This window comes from Astyanax mexicanus, chromosome 16, assembly GCF_023375975.1.
Source record: "Astyanax mexicanus isolate ESR-SI-001 chromosome 16, AstMex3_surface, whole genome shotgun sequence".
NCBI classification, from domain to species: Eukaryota; Metazoa; Chordata; class Actinopteri; order Characiformes; family Acestrorhamphidae; genus Astyanax; species Astyanax mexicanus.
In genome coordinates, this window is record NC_064423.1 from 23,045,619 (window position 1) to 23,067,871 (window position 22,253).

At 36.8% G+C, this 22,253-nt stretch overlaps 1 protein-coding gene across 4 annotated transcripts in view; it reads left to right on the top strand.

Moving 5' to 3' along the window:
* Nucleotides 1-21,950, top strand: part of mier2 (mesoderm induction early response 1, family member 2) — a 30,318-nt gene extending 8,368 nt beyond the window's left edge. For all 4 annotated transcript variants that reach the window (XM_022669790.2, XM_007233276.4, XM_022669787.2 and 1 more), the window contains 12 exons: nt 3,225-3,397; nt 8,076-8,201; nt 12,944-13,058; nt 14,028-14,098; nt 15,068-15,137; nt 15,254-15,405; nt 16,053-16,134; nt 16,811-16,905; nt 17,099-17,229; nt 19,229-19,329; nt 19,652-19,777; nt 21,816-21,950. In XM_022669790.2, the coding sequence (XP_022525511.2) occupies nt 3,233-3,397; nt 8,076-8,201; nt 12,944-13,058; nt 14,028-14,098; nt 15,068-15,137; nt 15,254-15,405; nt 16,053-16,134; nt 16,811-16,905; nt 17,099-17,229; nt 19,229-19,329; nt 19,652-19,734 (1,191 nt within the window). In that variant the 5' untranslated portion in view covers nt 3,225-3,232 and the 3' untranslated portion in view covers nt 19,735-19,777; nt 21,816-21,950. The remainder of the gene's footprint in view (nt 1-3,224; nt 3,398-8,075; nt 8,202-12,943; nt 13,059-14,027; nt 14,099-15,067; nt 15,138-15,253; nt 15,406-16,052; nt 16,135-16,810; nt 16,906-17,098; nt 17,230-19,228; nt 19,330-19,651; nt 19,778-21,815) is intronic.
* The last annotated feature ends 303 nt before the right edge of the window (nt 21,951-22,253 follow it).

Sequence of the window (22,253 nt, forward strand, 5' to 3'; positions counted from 1 at the left end):
TTTATAATTCAACCTGTCCAGCTTGAGGCAGTAGATTGTGTCCTCTTTCAAAAGAAGAGCTTATTTGCTCATTGCCTTGTCCACACAACTGACTAAAGCAACAATAAATAATGATTTCTTCTTTGTTGAGTAGTTTTTGTTTATAATAAACAGCACATTGTACTTGACTATATATCATACTGTAATAGTGTCAAACACGTGCCAAGTTGTAAGTCTTGTAAGTCTGCACAGTCAGGGATCGCTTTAAATGTGATGCCATATGGTTCCTCTGGACTGGGTTCTGTGGACAATCAGAAATTTTCTCTTAAATAACCTCAAGCTAAAGCTTGGAAAGTCTTTATGTAGGGATGGGAGAGTTAAAATAGACATTGAGCTTGCTAGTCTTTATCTAATTAAGATCAACAAGAGAGAGAAGTTAAGGAACTTAGATAAAATCACTAGCTTTTCCTTCCAAACCAATGAAAACTACCCAAAATGAACCCCAGAAATCGAGTGTGAAATGGATTTAGGGTGTAGTGAAAACTTTTCTCAAATAGCCCACCTCGGTTTTGCCACAACATTCTAAAATATATCACGTTCAGCCGATGCTCCCAACAGGTTCACAATGCTAGCAATAGGGGAATTGTGTTGCCCTTGACTTTTCAATAAGTAAAATTCCTTTTTTTTGGCCTGTTTTGCCTGAGGAAAAGAAGCTGCCTAATAATTATGCACACCTTGATGTAAGTTGTTGAGCTCTTTATGCTACATCCTCCCTCATCACACATTACCTGAAATGATTATATCCCATAAGCATTCAAATTTATTCAGCTTGGAGTTGGAAAAAATGCATAAAAATGGTGATATCTCAAAAAAAATCCACTTGCCTAATAATTGTGAACACCGTGTATGTTTGATGCACCATAGAAGAACTTGGAAGACTTTCAAGTGGCCATGAAAAATGCCTAGATAGTCCACAAATGCTAGTTGATTTGTTTTGTTTTGTTTACTACAGAAACACTATCCGAGAAGATGTGCTTGTTTAAAAAACAAACAAAGTACTTGCATACTTATATGTTTATACTTTTACTACTTTTTACATATTTTTTACTTGTAAGAATAGACACAGTTCTTGGCATTTCTGTTGTGGCGCTCATAATTTTTTGCACTAGCCAGCTAAACATTTAATTGATCTGTAATATAGGCCTATCATTCAGTCTTTCCAGCTTTTCCAGGAGAACAACTTTACTGACTGCTTTACTTTCTACATGACTGACTAAAGCAACAGTGCTGTTGACACAGTATGACAGTGTTTGTTATAATAAACAACACATTTCCATTTGATGATATGGCACATTGTGATAAAACCCATTTAAAGTTGTTTTTGCATGGTTGCTCTAGAACAGACCAGACTGGACTGGGTTCTCAGGATGGTAAAAATTGTTCTCTTAAGAAATATCATGCTTAGTCTAAAGCTGAAAAGACTTATCTAGTAATAATTTGAGTTTAAATACTTAAACTACAGGTATAAAATGCAGGTATATTTACTTGCTTTGTCTGGTCTGTATCATGTAATGATTTGTTAAGCTATAGAGATGGAATTTCAGTGAGCATTGAGCTTGAATCAGCAGAAAATCCTGTATCTAAAATTGTACTCTGTAACAAATTCAACATTGATAGCTGTGTGTCTGATATTGCAGGTTAGTTGAGTGTTTGTATAGTCTGAGCAGAATATGCTTGAAGCTAATCTTGCTAAAATGAAGCTCTTTAGGTTAATACATGTACTACAACAAATATCTGTTGAGCAATGCCATAAGGTTTTTTTTACACCTGCACATTTTAGTCTGGCTAAATTGAATGTTCTCTTTCACCATACGGTGTGAATTGTTTGGGCAGGTGTGAATACAGTAATCTCACTCAGATGTGAACCAACACAACCACACCAAGATTCCTGAGAGCAGGTGATTCCAAACTAGCTCTGAAACAGTTAATTTCTAATGAGGCCTTAATCTGAATAAACTGTCATGTTTAATCCGCATATTTGGGTTAAATGATTTACGTAGCCAGGTGTGTTTTGTATATTACCCAGATAATTACTACAGCTATGAACAAATGCCATCTTTGCTGTTGCTCCATGTAGAAATCTTCACTAGTCCAGAACACAGAAACTTCTTCTTTTTCTTCTTCCTGCTTTGCAATACTGCCTCGATTTTCATAAACACAGTATTGATTTTTAGTTATTAGTTTATGTGCAAAGATCAGTATCAGACAGTGGTTTATTTTATGTTGTGATAAAACCCGACCACTAGATATTAGTGTTGTACTTCTGCTGTTATGATAGCAGAAAAAGTAAACTTTTGTTTTTCGGAATTTCACAAATAAGACTAATAATGTATGCTATGACGGTTTTCAAACAATTTAATTCAAACAATTGCAATATATGTCATCCTATGTAATTTTTTCTATTATTATTATTATTGTGTGTTATTATCTAAGGCACTAATTTTACTAGTATTTTACTGTTATTCTTTTTATCTGACTAGCTGTTTTTTGATAAAGTTTCACTCCCATGTTATTGTTGCTCGTTGTAATAACATTTATTTATTTTCCAACTGCAATAATACATATGCTGCCTCTGAATACACTTAAAATATCCTCATTAGCCATGCTTATTTTTTATTTATCTTGTTTTGTATGCTAATAGCTCTTCAACTTTTGTTGTTTTTATTTTCTTAATGTATGTTTGATCATGTGTGTCGTATGTACAGTAATGATCCCGAAGGAAATTGCAGTGTCACAGTAAAGTGCTGTCTTATCTTATCTTATCTTATCTTGCCTTGTTTACACTATTATAATATATTGTGATGGTTTGAATCATGACCACTGTATTGTGATACGTTTTGTATCGCCATGTTCTTGCAAATACTCAGCCTTAATATATGCACAGAACCTTTCTTAGCTGGTAAAGAGCCTTTAGACAACCTTACAGAAATCCTGTGACTTCTGATACATTGATCATTGGTTTTGCAAGAAAAATGTAAACTTGTATTGGACGTGTCTGCTATAATACGCTGTACAAGTTTTAACGATTTTCTTTAAAAAGGGTCTGAAAGCAACATCTAACTGCATTTCTCCATGAGTATCACATTCGCTCTGAAGTTGTAGTGTTAATAGTTCTAAAGCTCACTGTCCACGGTGATCAGTTCTCTCAGTTTTTAAACACTGTCTTGTCCTATTCTATGTTCCAGCTGTGCGGATGGGCTCCACAGATCGACGCCAAGGCCTAGCACAAGTACTTTGCCTTGGCTATGCTGCACCTCTGGAGCTGTCTCCTCAAACATCCACACACTTAGAGGAGCAGCAGAACATCCTGGGGGCTTGGAAGTCACAGCCTGAGAAGATGGCTGCGCGACCCCATTCGGTGAGTGGAGCTACTCAGTGTTTCACACCTGTGCCTTTTTTTATAGGATGTACGTTGCCCCTCCGTTTTATTTGGGGTAAAGTAAAGGAAGTGGTTGGAGACACACACATACATACAGTAGTATGACTGTTGTTTTCAGAGTCTTAGTCAGTAGTGGAATTATGAGAGCAAGAATGACGCAGGTTTCTCAGGAACATTTAAGCACACTTGAATATGTAAAGGGAAAAAAGTAGGTAATATTAGGTATATTTGCAATAAACAATATATTATTATACTTTTATGCAAGTTCTCCTCTGATCATACTACATATAGATGAGTATTTTCGTACAATCAACAAAGCAAACAATTAAATGGAAAAAAAAAACTTTTACTCCGAAAATGACTTTCAGTAAACAAAGACAATACAAGACAAGAATGTTGGAATTTGGTTATTTATACTTTACTGGAGAAATTACGAATTGTACTTCTACTCGTTACATTCTCACACAATTATTTGAACTTTCTACTTCTTATATTTTTGCACAATTATCTGAACTTTTTACTACTTACATTTTAAAAAAATGTAAAAATGCCTCTTTACTCCTATTTAATTTAATCTTGTTTACTTTTTGGCTTCTTGTCATTCCAAAAAAAAAAAAAAAAAAACTTTCTCCAGATAAATCTCTTCATCCAGATAGACTGCATTTGATTGTGGTTGGATAAGAAGTATAAACATATACCATTCTGACTCCCTATTGGTTTATACACGATCCATCATACCCGCACACGTCACGCCCCCCCACACTCCAGCCTAGTGTGAAGATGATCCGTGCAGAGACTCAAGAGAGGTTGAGCGAAATGTCCCAACTAGGCTTTTTTTTATTATATTAGCTTTGTAATAAAATACTTTAATTTTTAATGGGTAGATATGCAGCTGAAATTGTGAGCCTAGTGCAACACAAACATTTTAATATAACATTATTGTCATTATGGCTTTTTGAAAAAAGTGTTTTGTGGGAGAAGTGTATGGCCCTAAAGACTTCTGTTGCGCAACCTAAGCTTTTTTTCCGTTAGTACTTTCACTGTTTTACTTTTAGTAGTTTTGAAGCAGTACATTTACTCTTTTATTTTAATATAAAGCTTGAGTTGATATTTTAACTTCTACAGAAGTATTTTTAAACCCTAGTATCTATACTTCTACCTGAGTAATGAATGCCAATACCTTTTTCAATAAAGGAAGAAAATGTAAAGTGTCTCAGACCTTGGTTAGCAAATCAACCAAGTCGTATGTCAGCAATTGTCATTAGAAACTGTCCGCTGAATCAAATTCCCAAGATTTATACGTTCTCTGACTCTTCAAACATTGTACTATTATTCTGCAGCCAGAATATTATTTGTAATAATATTAATATGGGCTTCTCTAAGCAATTGTCTAAAATAAAAAGACAGGGTAAGGCTAAAAGACAAGCTAAAAATGCTTTTTGTTAATATTATTCACAGTGTGCAATGTTGTTAAAAAATGGTACCTCCAGGAAGATTATCTGAGTAAAGAGTGATGATGCACCATTTCACAGTACAGCTTTGCTTACACAAAAGTTATCTTAGTAGAATTGAGTCAATGCATGGGAACCTTTGATGTATGCTACAAAACCTCTAGAAGCCAGATGAGATATTGGAAGAAGCTGTGGACTTATTAAGTTTAATAGAATGTGTTCTCCACAATCAGCAAAGGGGTATTTTAGGAGGAAAATGAACTGTTTGTCATGGAAAGTACACTTTGCCAAATCTAAAAAAAAAGGTTTGTATCATGCTCTCTACATTAATACAGACTCTTTGTGAAAAAGAGTGGGTTGGAAAATCCTCCTACAAAAACTGTTTGCAAGCTGTGATTTTGGCCTTCTGATTTCTCTCTGAGCTCTGATTCTGTGTGATGTCTAAACTTTTGCCCAGGTCACATTGAGTTTGATTTTTGACATTTTATGAAAGCTTAAGGATTAGCCAAAAATATTGAATTGCTATAGAAACATGTTTACTACTACTCAATTCTAACCAGGGATGGCCAACCTTTTTATATACAGCTGTACATGTTACTTATCCAGTTTCTGATTGGCAGCAGGAACTGTAAAGTAAATAAATAGGTGGATCAGCTTTAGATATATAGATTATATAGATTGTATGGATTGTGCAGTTAACTAAGAGTGTTTGCATACACAGGCACTGCACATGCTCTTTAAAATTCAATTATAAACTAATTTCTGCAGTTATCTAGTTATTCAGTTGTGTAAACAGCACTGATTTCTTAGATTGGGGGATGATCTAAAAATCTAGTTCAGAAATCTAAAAACGAGTGCTGTATTTTACCTCAGTAATCTTATTTTTCAGTCCATGTACACTCTTAATCAGAGTATGAGTGAAAACAGACAATTGTGCTAGATACAGGCGACACAGCAGCCTCATGTCTTATTTTGTGCATTTACTGGCTGGTTCAAAGCATAAATCAGAACTCAAGAGCTTTACCATCATCTGGTTTACCCAAGCTCATGTAAACACATTAATCAGAATAATAACACACACTGATATCGTGCAGTATTCAGTTTATGAAGTGCGTTTAAATGTACTCAGTGCATGAAAAGGAGCTTGCAGCTCTTGTGTGAGTAGAGCTTCAATCAGACCGAGTCTCAGCTTAATGAAGTGATTCATTGTAGACATGCAGGAGCTCTATTGATCATAAAACTGGAGTCATCTGGGCTGTTAGAGCCATTCAACAAACATCAACACTTTAAAAATGAAATTCTTGATGTTGACACAGAGAACATTTGGCGTATTTAAACACGCTCTGGACTTAGATCTTGCATCTGAGTTCTTTGTTGATGTTGACCTTTTAGCACAACAGTCTTTTGCTATCTGGCTCACTTTCTGTCAAGATTTACTTGTGCCAAAAGTGAAATGTGGAGTGAAATGTGGCTAAATGTGGTCAAAATGTGTATTCGATCGAACATGAGGAATTTTATGTTCTATGTTTGTTTGTTTTGTGCATGAATGGGACTTTGTATATATGTTTGCTGCAGTTTATTCCTGTATCAATAGTAAATAGAATAAAAAGCCATTTAATTTTATTGCATGTATAATGAAGGCTTTTAAGGCTATAGGGTCTGTTTGGCCCCGCTAAACGCCACAGTATATAAAGGAGTCAGTGTGCATGTAGCAGCTGCAGAATGTAAACAGTGTTTATTGTGCAAACTGCATCATAGTAAAAACACAACTTTAATATATGACAAAGTTGAACTGTGCTTCTTTTCAGATCTGTGTATTTTAACAATAAATTAACATTCAACAAATACGGTTGGTTAAAAGTGGCTTAATTTACTATAAATATTCACATTTAACAAGTGGTAAAAATCAATTATTTTAGTTATTTTAAAGGGTATAAAAAATATATGTTTAGGTGCGGTTTTACCCCAGAAAGATTTGTGTTTTTCTCTTATTGCAGAAATTCACAGGGCTTTAGTTTTCAATGTCACTTTAAAAATACAGTTTCTTTTAAACAAAAGGATTTGTCCCAGTTCATCCCCTGCACATACCTAACCACAATGACAACGTCTAATCTTCTGACTAATCTGGGCTGGGTTTCCTGAGCGCATCTTACCACAAAGATGATTCTTTAACACTTGTACGAGCATCACTTTACACGCTCTCTACTATTTAAAATCATTTTAATGCTAAGATTTGTTCTTAAAAAAAAAGAATCACAGATTAAAGCAAGTCTATTAATTGTGCTTATTTGTTGATAATTCTGAGTGCTGTGAGGTATTGAAAACACTTGTGAAATAGGCTGTAAAAATACACATTCGTTTTATCATAAACTAAAACATGTTGTCATTGTGACATCCTTAACATGCATATTAGCTGAAAAATAGGACTGCACCCGATCCAATTTTCAGTCGAATCAGATTTTGCCCTTTAATATTATTATTTGTTAGATTATTATATAAATAGAAAAAACATGAGCAATTAGAAAATCACTGTAATTGAATTCCAATGCTGATTTTCACCACAGAAGGAAAGTCAGCAAAGTCAGGAACACATTTTTGAGCCTTTAAAATCTGTGATGAAGCATTCAATTAACGATCTGTATTACATTGTAATTTAAATACCGACGTATAATGTTGGGTGTAATATGGATTGGTGAAATGAGACAGCATAGTCATGTTTATGTTTCAACTTTAGGTTGTATAGCCTAATTTACTATTTATTTTTCTTTAAACATTAAAATCATATAAACATAAATGAATCAAACATATAAATGAATAATTCAACTCGTCAGGTGCAAGAAACCTGACTCCTATTGTTCCTATTCCTTATTTTACCCCACCTACAGCCCCCCAACATTGTACTCTCTGGACTTTGCATTAGTGGTCTGTGTTGAGAAAATAACAATAGGCCATTTATATACCTTTCCCATTGAGTACCAGCTAATGCATTTATAAAGAGCACAAATACAGGCTTAACTGCTATAAACAGTCTTATACTCTAAACACCCTAAGTAGCAGGGCTCTATCCATTATTGTAAAAAGGAAGGCAAACCATGGTTATCATGTTACAAAGGACAACAGGGAGGTGCTATATTCTAAACCTGGGACTATTGGTGCTTATTTTTGTGTGTTTGTGTCATAAAACGTATGAACTGTTACTTTTCTAGGGTGGTGAAATGCCCCTAGAGGAGCTGCTGGCCCTGTACGGTTACGACATGTCCAACCCTGTCCTGCAGCAGCACCGGCAGCCCAGCGAGACGGCAGCCACACTGCCAGAAACTTCAATAAACAAGGTCAGAACCACCACAGCCATCAAGTGAAGATGGCACAGTATTACTTTTTGTGCAATATATTGAAAAATAATAAATAATAAAGTTAATAATTTAAAAATAATAAAGCTTTGTCATGTTTAAAATACTCATCAAACACACAGCTTACTTTTTATTTTGCACATTATTTACATTTATTCACTTTTTATTTACTCATTTAGGCTGATGCAGTCATCCAGACTATTTTACATTTGAATCATGATATACAAGTAGGAGAATGTAGTGTTAAGAGTCTTGCCCATGTTGGTATAGTGTACTGTACTGTATTTTTCACACTATAAGGTGCACTTAAAATTTTACCAGTCAGGTTATAAGGAGCTGTAAAGTCACTCCACTGAAGTACAGTGTTATAAAGTAGTTTCAGTAAAGTTTCTCCAGCACTGAGGCTGAAGTAGCAGTAGCATTAGCCGCTAACCACTATTTCCCCATTTCTCAAGTCTCACGCTTTGAGCATGAGACACACGCACCTCCGCGAGTTCACACACTCACACGCCACACAAGGTATTTCTCACGCTTGCCAATCCATTGGCTGTATATTATAATGTACTCTCGTTGAGCCAATCAGAATATAGATCGCTCTGCTGTTAGGCAGACCTAGTCAAAGAGGGTGGAGTTTCAGCCAGAGTGTCAGGTGCGAAGAACTGCCACCGCCCCCCCCCCGTTTAACAACTCCAACCCCCCCCCCCACCCCTTGGTACAACTGAAGAAGAACTGCATGCACCCACCCAGGGCCGGATTAAAAGAATGGGCTGAAAGGGCTGCAGCCCCGGGCCTCGCCACTAGGGGGGCCTCCGGTCGCTGAATGTCAAATGACAAAAAATAATTACAAAAAATGAAAATTACAAGCAATAAAAAAGGAAAGAGTGACAGAATTATTACAGAAAACACCCAAATTAACCAGCGTGGAGTCAGCCTGCTGTAGCAACTACCACCAGCAGAGATGCGCTGCGCTCTCTCTCTCTCTCTCTCTCTCTCTCTTCCGCAGCGCGGAGCTGAATTCAGCGCGAGACTACAAGTATATAACTCAGTTTAGTTAAATAAATGAAGATGAGTAAGGACCTGTAAATTTAATCGAATATTGTCAAATATAAAGGAAAGTTTGAGGTTTTGGTAAGCTGTTTCAATGACTTGAAACTGAAACTAACTGAAACTGAAACTTTTATTATTCTGCGCACTATCAAAAAACCTTTTATTGTGTTTTAAATGAGTTTTTATTTCATATTAATTATTGTTTTATTCATTAGAAATTTTTTTTATTATTTTATTGATTAAATTATTTTTTTCTTCATAAGATATACATTCTTTATTTTTTTATGTATCCCTTTTAATGATCTTTTTAAAGTGTCCTATTTTTCCTTTTTTTATTCGTCTATAGTAAATGTCAGTTTGTAGTTATTTCTAATCAACCCACACCCCACACGATATCATCGTCCATCGCGATGTTTCTCTGTAAACATCGTCATCTGCCAATTAAAGAGACATCGCCCAACCCTAAATTAAATTGAAATCATGTTACCAGTTCACTTTAAACGGTAGTCTGTCATAGATTGGTACTGTGTACGCTGTCGCTGATGTGTCAGTGTGTTTGTATGAGGTCATGCATCAGCACATGAAATGAAGGGCCTCATCCAGGTAATTAGCCCCGGGCCTGTGTTAATCTGGCACTGCACCCACCACCATATCCCCCCCCCACCAATCTCACTCCCACCAAACTTCAAAATTTGAGAGCCCTGGTGCTGAGAAATTTGGGAATCTAAGCTTACTGTAAATAACCCAAATAAACACTTTTCTGGATAGAAATCTTTGTAGATGAACATCCAGCGCTCATTAAACTTTAAAAGAAAGTCTTTTTTTTTTTTGTTACATTTTTATTTTGTTTACTTAGCTTAGCTTTACTTAACTTAGTTAGCTACCCCTCACCACCACCCAGAAGCTTCTTATAGTGTCTCTTAAAATGTGCCTTATAATCCAGTGCAGGGACGTGCACAGGAATCTTGAAGGGCATTTGCTCTAACCTGAAGAATGTAAAACTTTGTTTTACGAAACTACAATCAAAATTACGAATTATAAAGAAAATCTTGTTGAAATATGAAATCATATTTGCCTATATTATTTTTTCCCCTCCCTCGGAAGGGCAATATCAGCCAAGGAAGGCAAAAGGGCAGTTGCCCAAGCACACTGGGCCATAGCGTCTGCACGCCACTGATCCAGTGCACCTTATGTATGAAAATAGACCAGACAATAGATGTTCATTGATTGTGCACCTTATAATCCAATGTGCCTTATAGTGCGAAAAATACGGTACTTGTTCGCCCAGGGAATAAAGTCCTTTAGAGGGGTATTCATTGATCAGACATTCTACAATACAGCATGGCTAAATTGGCAATAAATAAGTGATTGTATGTGTCAATTCATGGCAGTTTGGTTTTACAGTATTGTATTGAAATGACCAATTATCTGTGGACATCAATTAGCAAAAAGTCAGGTTTCTTGACCTTTTATGCACCTGATTTTAATGCGGAGAACTAAGACTTTATGTCTCCGTGCCTGGGGAACCTCTGCTCTGCTTGCTTTAGTGTTTTCCTTCTTTAGCGCACTCCATTTGCCTCAACAAGGACTCGTCAATTACTTCATTATTTGAATCTGTTTTTTATTATATAAACTGTGAAACCTGCGGTCCAATGATAGTTGACAACAGGGGTTGAGAACCAATAAGCAAAACCTTAAAGCAAAACCTGCTTTGTTTTCTGCACTCTGTAAAAAAGTATCTCTGAATTTGATCTGAATCTGTTTGTAGAAAGATTTGTTGCACGGTATTCTCACTGATAACCAGCGGTGCCATTTAGTCTGTCTTTTTGCCACTCAGTCAGCATAACCACAGTGACTCCCCCAACTGTGACGTCACATGCATACCCTCTATTGTGCCACAGAAAGATAGCGTTTTCAAAACACCTTTAACTCTGCCTAGATTACCTTTTCAGTATCTATTGTACCACAGGGCATAGACGTCAATACATCACACAGTTTGAGTGTGTGCTTTCAGGTTGAAAAGGTTACAGAATTAAATGGATGCTTAACTTAAGCATAAGGTGTGCAGTTCTCATCTGCATTTCTCAGTTGTCACATTGTTTTTCTATATGGGCTATTTATTTGCCTCTAGTTCCTTTGGCTGGTTTTACATTGCAACAGATACAGTTCAGTAAAGTATACAAATTGGGTGTTTTTGTGTAGTCAGAAATTTGATTGAGCGCAATGTAACTTTACCCTCCATAAGAGCTCTTTAAATATATTTGATTAAATGTATTATCTGTTCTGCCTTATTATGTTTAAGGCTACACTTACATTACAAGCCTCGTTAATCAGTTTAGAGTTTTTGCTCTTGACAATGTGACACATTCCTAAATGAAAGTGATCTGCAAATGTAATGTGAACGAATCTGGCTATGAAGCAGCATGTCTGAACACACTGTTGTCACAGCTATCTTCCACTGTTGTTCTGCTGCATTGATGTATCAAATATGAAAAGTTGTTTAAAATCTTTTTTTATTTTATTTATTTATTTATTTTTTTTTAAGATCGGATTTGACATGTTCACATTTTTTGAACTACAACAGTTTAGTTTTAAGCTGGACACAGTTTGAGTGTTCACACTGTCAAATTGAACTAAGTTCAAGATGTGGTTTTACCTACACTAAATAGTTATTATGGGAAAGCACATTTAAATGAGCCATAATGAACTATTACATGTTTGCAGTAATGTTATGCTGTTTTGTAACTTGGCACAGTGATACATTCCTTTTATATAAAGCATCAGCACTAATATGACTAATATTTTAATTGTGCTGAAGCTTCTGAACTCCAGAAAAGCAGGATGTTTAGAAGATATTGGCGGGAGTATTAAATCAATACATGTTAAGCTATACAAATTTCACTGCATTTGTACTATAGACTGTTTACTGCTGAACAAGATATTGCTTTACTTCAGCAATGTAATTGTAAACAGTAAAACCGAAGGCTAAAATCAGCCACGCACAGTCTATGAGACACAGCGGAGAGCATTTAATCAACTTGCCCACAGCTGTCAATCACCACATCGCCACACCCCTTTAAATATCACAAAATAACTCCTATATAATGCATTAACTGCAAAGAAAAACACTGGGGGTTATTAACATAGGAGGGGGCGCTTAGAGAATGTACAGATCCCAACTTAAATTACACATCCAGTAGTTTTTTTTTTTAAGATTTAAAATTTGGTAATTTCCCATTTAAAAACGAATAGAAATAAGCCGGGTTAAAAGTTGTACCAGAGAGAGGGCGTAAGAGATGTATTGGCTTCACTTTTCAACCGCTGTCGCCATGTCCATATTTTTATATACAATCTATGATTTTTACCATTAGACATTAGATTTTCCATTTACATGTGGCTCCCTTTTCCCTAGATGTGTGCATATGTAAAAATACCAGATATTGGCATCTTTCCAAAATTCTCATGTCCCTAGGCGCATCCCTAGCACTTAAACTGGAGTGTTATTTGCACTTTTTCTTTGGAGCGGGACACTAGACGTCCTCTCCTGGTGTGTTTCTGGAAACAGACCCACTGTCTTCATGAGAACAAACCGCTCTTTGTGCTGTTTAGAAAAAATTGCAGGAGAAGGCTGCTCGTCAGTTCAGTGATTGGTTAACAAGCTCACTTTCCTTCACCAGATCGCCAAGGGTTTGTTCTCAGGAGGGGAGGACGAGGACACTCGGTCGTCTGCAGATGACCTCAAAACCTTGGTCACGTCCCATTCTTCTGATCTGTTACGATGCCACTTAATAGGTAAGACTTTATTTGCACAGGAAATAATTCAAGTCCAGTTGAAGCTGATTTGAGGAGGGTATCAGTGCTAGCTTTTTGAGTCTCACAAAACATTTAAAAACGTATCATGAGAATTAGATTAATTTTCACAAAAAATCGATTGACTGGTAAAACTCCCCACAATATTAACACAGAAGGAGCTTCAGTAGCCAAATTCTTAACCATATATTTCACCACAAATTATGGCAAGAAACTTTAGATGACATAGATTAGATTACCTTATTAGAAGCTCTGTCTTTGCTTTTAAAATCACCTTTTCAACCATTTTAGGATTCTGTTAGAAGGCTGTGTTGCCAGACAGGACAAGCAGTAGCCAACCTAATGAGGGCTGCTCTGAAAATCTTCTCCACAACGACACCCACGCAACATCCGAGAGTAAAGACATACCAGACAGTTCAGACACACTTTGGATTTGGCATTTCAGAATGTCATAAGCAGCTTTTTAAAAGCTGCCTGTCTTGATCAGAATATCCATAGAGCCAGACGGTTTCAGTCAGCTGACAAGCATGCCAAATGATGATCAGAAATTTATTTTGCTTTATACAAAGCAAAAGCAAGGAAATGTAAAGGGTAGCGTAGGGTGGTTTAGGGTTGTGGGGAATGTTTTTCATAAGCATAACAACACCTCATTCATGTGTATATGCTGTTTGCTAATTGCATAAGAAAGAAACAATGAAACAGTCTGTACTGACTGTTGATTTTAAGGTGTTTTCATCACACTTTTTTTTTTTTTTTACTTTTACTCGTCCAAGCGTAAAACCTTTCTTTTTTTTATGAGCTTTTTCATATTTAAAATCAGCAAAAGAACTTGATGGAGCTTTTATACTTTCTACTGCACATTTTAGAATTTTTATAAGACACACTTTGAGATTGAATTACTTGTTTTTTAACATTTCATTTGTTAATGTTGCTCCTTCTTTTAAAATGAAGACAAAGACACAGCAGTCAGCTCCTCAGATGAAGACTCGGACAGTAACATTCCACCTAATGACGGACGCAAGGTAAAGGGCTGGCACATTTGTTTGTTTGATTGTTCTTTTTTTCTTTGTTAGTAATTAATTAATTAATTAAAGGACCAACTTCATATGATTCCCTTATATAGGAGAAGGAATCCCTTCATAACATTCAGTGGAAGTCAGTAGAAGCAATGGAAGTAAAACATATTTTATTCCAAGTAATTTACAGCATTTCTATTGGCCCATTGGTCATGAAATTTTGTAACAATATAAAAAAAAATATCTGGCAGTTTCAAGTGATCATGTCAAAATTAAAAGTGGCAATGGAGGTATGAGTTTTTTTGTGTGAAAATAGTAATATACAGCTCTGGAAAAAAAAATAGACACTTAAAAATAGAGTTTCTTTGATTTTACCAAATTGAAACCTTCTGAAATATAATCAAAAGAAAGATGGATGATCACAAGCCATCAAACCAAGCTGAACTACTAGAATTTTTGCACCAGGAGTGGCATAAAGTTATCCAAAAGCAGTGTGCAGGACTGGTGGAGGAGAACATGCCAAGATGCATGAAAACTGTGATTAAAAACCAGGGTTATTCCACCAAATATTGATTTCTGAACTCTTAAAACATTATGTATATGAACTTGTTTTCTTTGCTTTATTTGTGGTCTAAAAGCTCTGAGGTCTGTTCATTTTAACTCAAACATAAACCTATAAATAGCAAAATCTGAGAAACTGATTCAGAAACTGAAGTGGTCTCTTTATTTTTTTCCAGAGCTGTATCTGTTGCATTTGTTTGAATATCTGATAGCATTGCTTTAATGTTTTTAGTTCATAGTAACCATAACTAGTTTTTATAGTTAGAAAAAACACATGGCAAAGACACTGTTGTCTAATAAAGTTTACATATAGTTATTAGTGACTAAAAGTGACTGATTTCACTGACCGATAAAGGGAATTAAATTGCATGATCTGTAACAGAACCATTATTCTTTTCTTTTTTTTATAATTAGGACATCATGGTAGGTCCTCAGTACCAAGCGGTCATCCCCCCTCTCGGCTCCTACACGTGCTACGATAAAGGTGGGGCTCCGTTTGCAAACAGTCTAGTATTTCTCTTTCACTGTGTCACATGATCTTCCACACCATTCTCTCTGATGTTGACATAATTAAGGAAATGTCTCCTCTAAATCATGCAGCCTATGATGGCGAGGACCAGTTATTATGGACACCAGACGTGATGTCTTCTACAGCAGTGGAGGAGTTCCTACTGCATGTCCAGAGGCAAGCTGGACAGGACGGGGCTGTAGACACCCTGACGTCAGGAGAGCAAGTCAAAGATAATGAACAGGTTAGGATAAATCAAAAAAATACCCATGATATCATACTCATATACATTATTATTTATGATGACATAATATCGATAGTTCTCCACCATCCTATAATATATTTAATAATGTAATAAAGCAAATGCTAAGGCTATCCTAATGCTGTTCTAGCCCAGTACAGATTGTATCTTTCAGCTTGAAAATCCAGTTTGTTTGTTTTTGTTTGTTTTTATTATCAAGGGCAAATTAACCAACCCACTCATAAGGACTCATAAGACTAGCACATGCCTCCTCCGATACATGTAAAGTCAGCCACCCCCTCTTTTTAAACTGCTGCTGATGCAGCATTGCTGAGTGGCATCACAGTGCACTTGGAGGAAAGTGCAGCGACTTGGTTCTCATACATCAGCTCACAGACCTTCTCTTTCCCCTCCCAGCCCTACTCATCCAGAAAAAGCAAGGCCAATTGTGCTCTCTCAGAGCTCTGGCAGCTGATGGCAAGCTACATAAATGGGATACGAACCAGCTATATCTACCAATAATTTGAAAAGTCCAGTTAATGAAAATTGTTTAGAAGTACAGATGTTTCACATTTACAAAAGTGCAACTGTAAGCAGCCTAATAATATTTTCTTGTGCTCATTGATCTCATGTTTGTTTGTTTTTTAAAGGCACTGTATGAACTAGTGAAATGTAACTTCAATTCAGAAGAGGCTCTGAGGAGACTGCGATTCAATGTGAAGGTTTTTAGTGGTAAGTCACACATGTTTTAAGACTTGAGCTCTACCCTTGTTTTCACATTGTGCTCTGCTATAATACTTTACTTTTTACTTTGTTTGTAACAACATTTTTCCCAAATTTGTTTGAAACAACATTTGTACTGACAACAAACTATGTTGTCAGTAGTTTATAAAATAAAACAACACTGTTAATTTTACTCAAACATATACCTATAAATAGCAAAATCTGAGAAACTGATTCAGAAACTGAAGTGTTCTCTTAATTTTTTCCAGAGCTGTTTTTATTGAAATGTGTAATGTTACACTGATGTAGAAAGACACACACACACACACCAACCTTACACATATTGGTCAGCTTTATTAGTAGTATTTTATTAAGATTTATAGAGAGCATTTATAGTACATAGTGTGTGTATATATAGTATTGGGTTGAATAGTTTTTTTTTCCCAGTAGCCATGTATGTAAAAACCCAATTCAGTCTGAGAGGCTTCATTATATTTATATTGTAAATTAAATAAGACATGAAAAATGTTCTAGAAATGTCCTGTAATATTTTTTCCTGAAAAGAGTGGGAACCCTGCTGATGACTTCACTTTCCAAATTAGAGACTTTACTTTCAAAGGCAGATGTTTGGTTTGTGAGGAGTTTCCTTAAAATGGAACACAGTTAATGCTCCTTAATTCCTCAGAGGAACTTTGTGCTTGGAGTGAGGAGGAATGTCGAAACTTTGAGCACGGATATCGAGTCCATGGGAAGAACTTTCATCTCATACAAGGAAACAAGGTGAGTGGACATGCCTCAAACCAAGCATAATGGCTTCTAATAACAAAATACTTTTATGTAGCTGTAGAACACAGAACTCATTTATTACTTTACACAGATTATTCATTTCTCATACTCTCTCTCTCTCTCTCTCTCTCTCTCTCTCTCTCTCTCTCTCTCTCTCTCTCTCCGTATATAAATCTCCCTCTCTCAGGTCCGTACACGCTCGGTGGGGGAGTGTGTGGAGTACTACTACATGTGGAAAAAGTCAGAGCGGCATGAGTACTTCACCCAGCAGTCCACCAAACTGGGACGCAGAAAGTACACTCTCCAGTCAGGAAATATGTGAGTAAGACTAAAGTTATGTCTTAAATTGCAGCTTAGTAGTGTAGGCATGCAGTTGTGCATTATGGGACAGGCCCTAACTGTTTTACTGCAGTTAGTTTCTTGTTTATTGGCAGATTTGCATGTCAAAATCTATTCTTAATGCCAGTTATAGATTCTATAATATTCTCAACTGTATACATTAACTGCTTATGCTCTGTGCCTTTTATTACACCCTAATCATTACTAATTGGTAAATACATCCAAAGCAGAGCAAATGCTGTTCCTGAGGTTAGAGGCGGTACAAAGCCAGGAGTTTGGGAGGTTGATTGATTAATTTGTGATGTTTTTGGTTGCTCTTATCCAGAGTGACCCACGGAAGTGCTTTGATGCTTTGTCTTAATAAACTTATCATTAAGCTAGAGTAATAAAGAGACTATAAAGCCAAGTAAATGGTAGGAACTGACGTCAGTGCTGATACATAAATACACACAGGGCCTGTTTACACTTGGTGTTTAAATTTGTTTGTCTAAAGAGTATGTGGATTTACCTTTTTTTTTTTTTTTTTTTTTAATAAACAATTTATTTTTACCCAAAAGAGCCCACAGGGATGTATGTGCCTCAGACCCTTTAAACGATATGTAATGTTCTTTATAGCACTCTGTCCTTTACTTTAACTCATTTACTTTAACTCAAGTCCCTACTGAACATCCCAAGAGGATGATCACAGGACAGTGTGATCATGTAGGTGTTGGATTCTTCCTTAAAATAAAACTAGCTTCTTAACAAGTGTATTTTTTTTTGTTTCTACACATCTGTTCCAACCATTTTAACAATGTAGTGCTTTCATTTTTCATTTTACTCTCCATATAACTACTTCTGATATGATTTCTGGATTAAAAAGTAAAAAGCTGTAAACATGAAAACATGAAAAAAAAAATTGAATTTGGCATCAATATTCAGAAATGGGCCTGAGCTCTTATGGTTTAATATTATCCATTACCCCATCCACTTATATGATTTTCCTGTTACTAATAATGCTCCCAGCACTAGGACAGTAAACATGCCTCCTCCTACACATGTGAAGCCAGCCAACACCTCTTATCAAACTTTCGCTAATGAAGTATTACTGAGTAGCCAGCGCGCTCTGAGAAAAGCGCTGCGCCACAGCTTTGATGCATCAGCTAACAGACGCCTGTGCTGACCAACATCACACTTAGGCTGATGTGGGGAGAGAGTACCATCCACCCACCCAGAGAGAGCAAGGCCAATTGTGCTCTCGGACTACGGCTGCTGATGTCAAGGAGCATGATCTGGGATCTGAACGAGCGATTCTCTGATCATAGTGTCCTGTATCTAGATATGTTGATATATTTGAGTGTATTCTGTTTACACACAAAATGTGTCTCCAGCGAGACACAAGATTGTTTGTTTGCTTTTTACATGGAAACTATGAGACTATGATCGCGGGCCTGAACCAGCCTGATAAAGGGTTTTAATCTCACCTGCCAAGTAAATAAATTCCAAACCTACATTCTCAGAGGTGAATAGGTTCAACTGCTTTTTATAAGAAATCTGCTCTCACTAATAGGGGTTAGACAAAATATTGCTACGGCGATGTATAGTATTGTTTTCATTTGCAATACATTATCATGCATGACATCAAATAATATTTTTATTGAAATGTAGGTGCTCTAAACTCCCTAAGTTACTGCTTCATTATTCCACATGAAGGCACTATCAAATCAATTGGGTAAATAACCAGTAAATACATAATTTGCTGTAACTGCAGTAAATATTTCAGTAACTGCGATGCTGTGAAATGTAATAAACAAAGTCTGGATGTGGTTTGAGTCAAGTAAAGTTTGTATGTGATCCAGTCACCAGAAATGAGTATTAAAGTGGAAAGGAGTAAGCAGGCTGAGTGTGATTTATAGTCATTTAAAACACTTGTTGAAGGGGACTATTCATTTACTGCACAGATTACTGAGCAGATTTTGTGTGTGTGCGTTTGTTTTAGGGAGGACGTCGAGGCAGATGGAGATCATAGTGAAGTGGATGGTTCAAGCCTGAAAATCCGCCCTCCCTCACCCCCTCCAGTCCTGCAGGTGGAACAGACAGGTACCCACATTACACCTTCATAACAGCTTCCCCGCTTCCTTTAACATCTCTGCTTGAACACACAATTCCACACACTATTCTCATTCATTTCGCACCCTCCTCCCGTCTTCTATACCCGTTTCTCACTTCAGCACATTGTTTGGCTTGATATTCTGTGAAAATCCACATAACGATTACTTTGCACTGCAATTATGATTTGCTCCATCAGTTTCTTCATCTGCCTGTTTTTTGCCCATTGTGTTTGTGCTGTTGTTTTGTTTTATTATTTTTTTATTTTATTTTTTGTTCATGGTCTTGTGTTCATCCACATGGGGGGCTCCAGAGGAGGCGAGCCTGAGGTTCACTGCTCAGGTGCAGGGTCGACCGAGAAGGAGACGGACACCCCGCTTTCTCCTAAAGCCTTGAGCTCACTGCACACTGACCACACTATACCGTTCAGAGCACCCAGGTAATAACTGATGAGCAGGCAGAGGAATAGGACTGAACGACTGATACTGGAATAATGGAAGCTCTTTTGTCATATCTAAAAGGGTTTTACTAATAAGATATTTTGCCTTTAATCAAAATCTAAACCATTATCTGTATGGAGCAGTATAGAGTCTGGCAACCAAATCTGATGATCATTCATTGTCCATTATCCACTACTAAAAAGAATTATGGACATTGTGTGTTTAATTAATTTTTTACTCATGTAATTCAAATGTTGCTTAATCTAATCTTGTTCAGTATGATAAACTTAAAATATCTGTCTAATACAACACTAAATCAGAAAAAAGCAGTGTTTCTTACATTTACTTTCACCTTTGCTGAAGTGCAGACAGTATAAACCAAATATATAATTTTTTTCCCTGTCAACTTCATTTCATTTGTTAAAATGCATCCATTCCTTCATTTATGGCCTGCAGCATATTCCAAAAACATTGTGTCAGTTTAGACATTTTAGCACTGGAAATATTAAATGAAACATTAAATTAAATGATTAAATGTTACATTTTGACAAATGTTTAAATTGTTTTTAGACTCTCCTCACATTCTCTTCTATTTTGGAGACAGATCTAGACTGCTGGCAGCCAGTCTTTTACCTTTACTTGTTTAAATTTGTGGATGACCCCAGAAAAGATTTACTTTCACCTTAAAGGCAGCATATGCTGCTCTAAGATCTCTGTACACTTCTGTGATGCAGCATTAATACAGAAAAATACACTGACACATACCATGAGAGACCCAGACTTTTAGACTCATCTAGATGTTCCTTTTTTGTTTGGTCCAGAGCTCACACTGTCAAACATAAGGCTTCTGTTTTGCACAGTAAAGTTTTGTGTTGCATTTGTAAATGTAACAATGTGCCAAAGACATTAGTTGTCCATGTGGTTCTTATAAGTTACTGCTAAATAACTTTTTTATGGCAGTTTAATCTAAGGGATCAAAGATTTTGGATGTTCAGCTTAGACTTGTGCCTTTGCCCTGCATGCACTGAAATACATATTGATTCCATAAATGGTTTAATGGTATTGTGCACTGTAGAGGAAGAAATATGCAAAATCATACCAGTCTTACCATGAGGAACATTGTAGCTACACTGCTCATCTTTGCTTATTTTCCTTTGTTTTTGGGAATACAGGATCACCTGTTGACATTATCTCTTTGAAATATCTTTTTTTTTTTTTTTACACACATCATTACTAGCCCTAAATTGCCCCATCCCTACTTTTTCCTTTTGCACTGTGTTACAGGCTTAAAATTTGGGATTTTGATGTATATTATCAAATGAAATTTAAGGGTGTTTTTTTTACACCAGCACTATATGGTACAGTAATCACACTTGGGTTCAGATCAAAACAACTGGACTGAGACCAGATAGAGAAGGTGGTCTCAGCCCGGTCTCAATCGCTGGAGCGGATTTCTTGTGGTGAGAACGTGTTTCGGTCTTGATCGGACCCAACCATTTAATGTACTCCTTTTATTTGAGCCAAACTGCTGATAAGGCACAGTTAAATCTGATATATTAGCTAGAAAACTCCTAATTATCACAGCTTTGAACAAATGCAGTCCATGCTCCATGCTGTTTACATGGGCGGTCGTGCTGCCTTCACTGCTCAGATATACTTGCTGGAACACAGCATTATATTTACTTTCTTGCTGACACTCCAGACAGCTCTGACCAATCAGAGGAGAGAATGTGCTCGCCTGGTTTAATGGTGCGCATTTTGGTGCGTTTAGTTTTATACCTGTGTAAAACCAAACCAGACAGAGGGAGAAAATGCTCCAAGTAAACAAACTCATCAGCTTATCCAGACCAGAGAAATTATTACAGGTGTAAAAAAAACTCTCCAAGTTAACTGATATGTTTAGTTAACGTTCCAAAACATTAAATGTCTTTGGTTCATACTGTCTGCAGTCAAATAAAAATACAAGTAAACATTTTCCTTTTTTTTCTGTGAGTTTCCATGTAAACCTCTTGACATCTCTGCTGTTTTGTCCTTCAGGTGCTGAGTTGGAAATCAGGGCGCTGGAGCTGTGCGCAGGTCCTCACTCCAGCCTGCAGAGGGAGCCGTTGTACGGCTCTTTTTCGCCTCTCCTGCCTTTACAGGAGCTCCAGAGACCCGTTTTGGACTGTCTTGGCCCAGAAAGCTTGGCAGCCTCTCCCTCCAGTCAGCTTTATACCTCTCCTCGTCTCCATCAGCAGGAATCACAGGAGCCAGACCCTCTGGGCGCAAGACTCTTCCAACCTCAGCTGGGTTCTTTATCTGAAGACAGTTTACCTTCTGGCTCTCAGAGCAGAACCTCTAGGAGACTTCAGACGGACTTTTCTTTATCTTCTACCCCTGTCTCACACGCTGCATTTGCCCCTTCAGTTACAGTCCCGGACTTTGGGGCTGTGGGGGGCTTCCTGTGCACTTCTTCTGCTCTGTGTACTCCGTCCC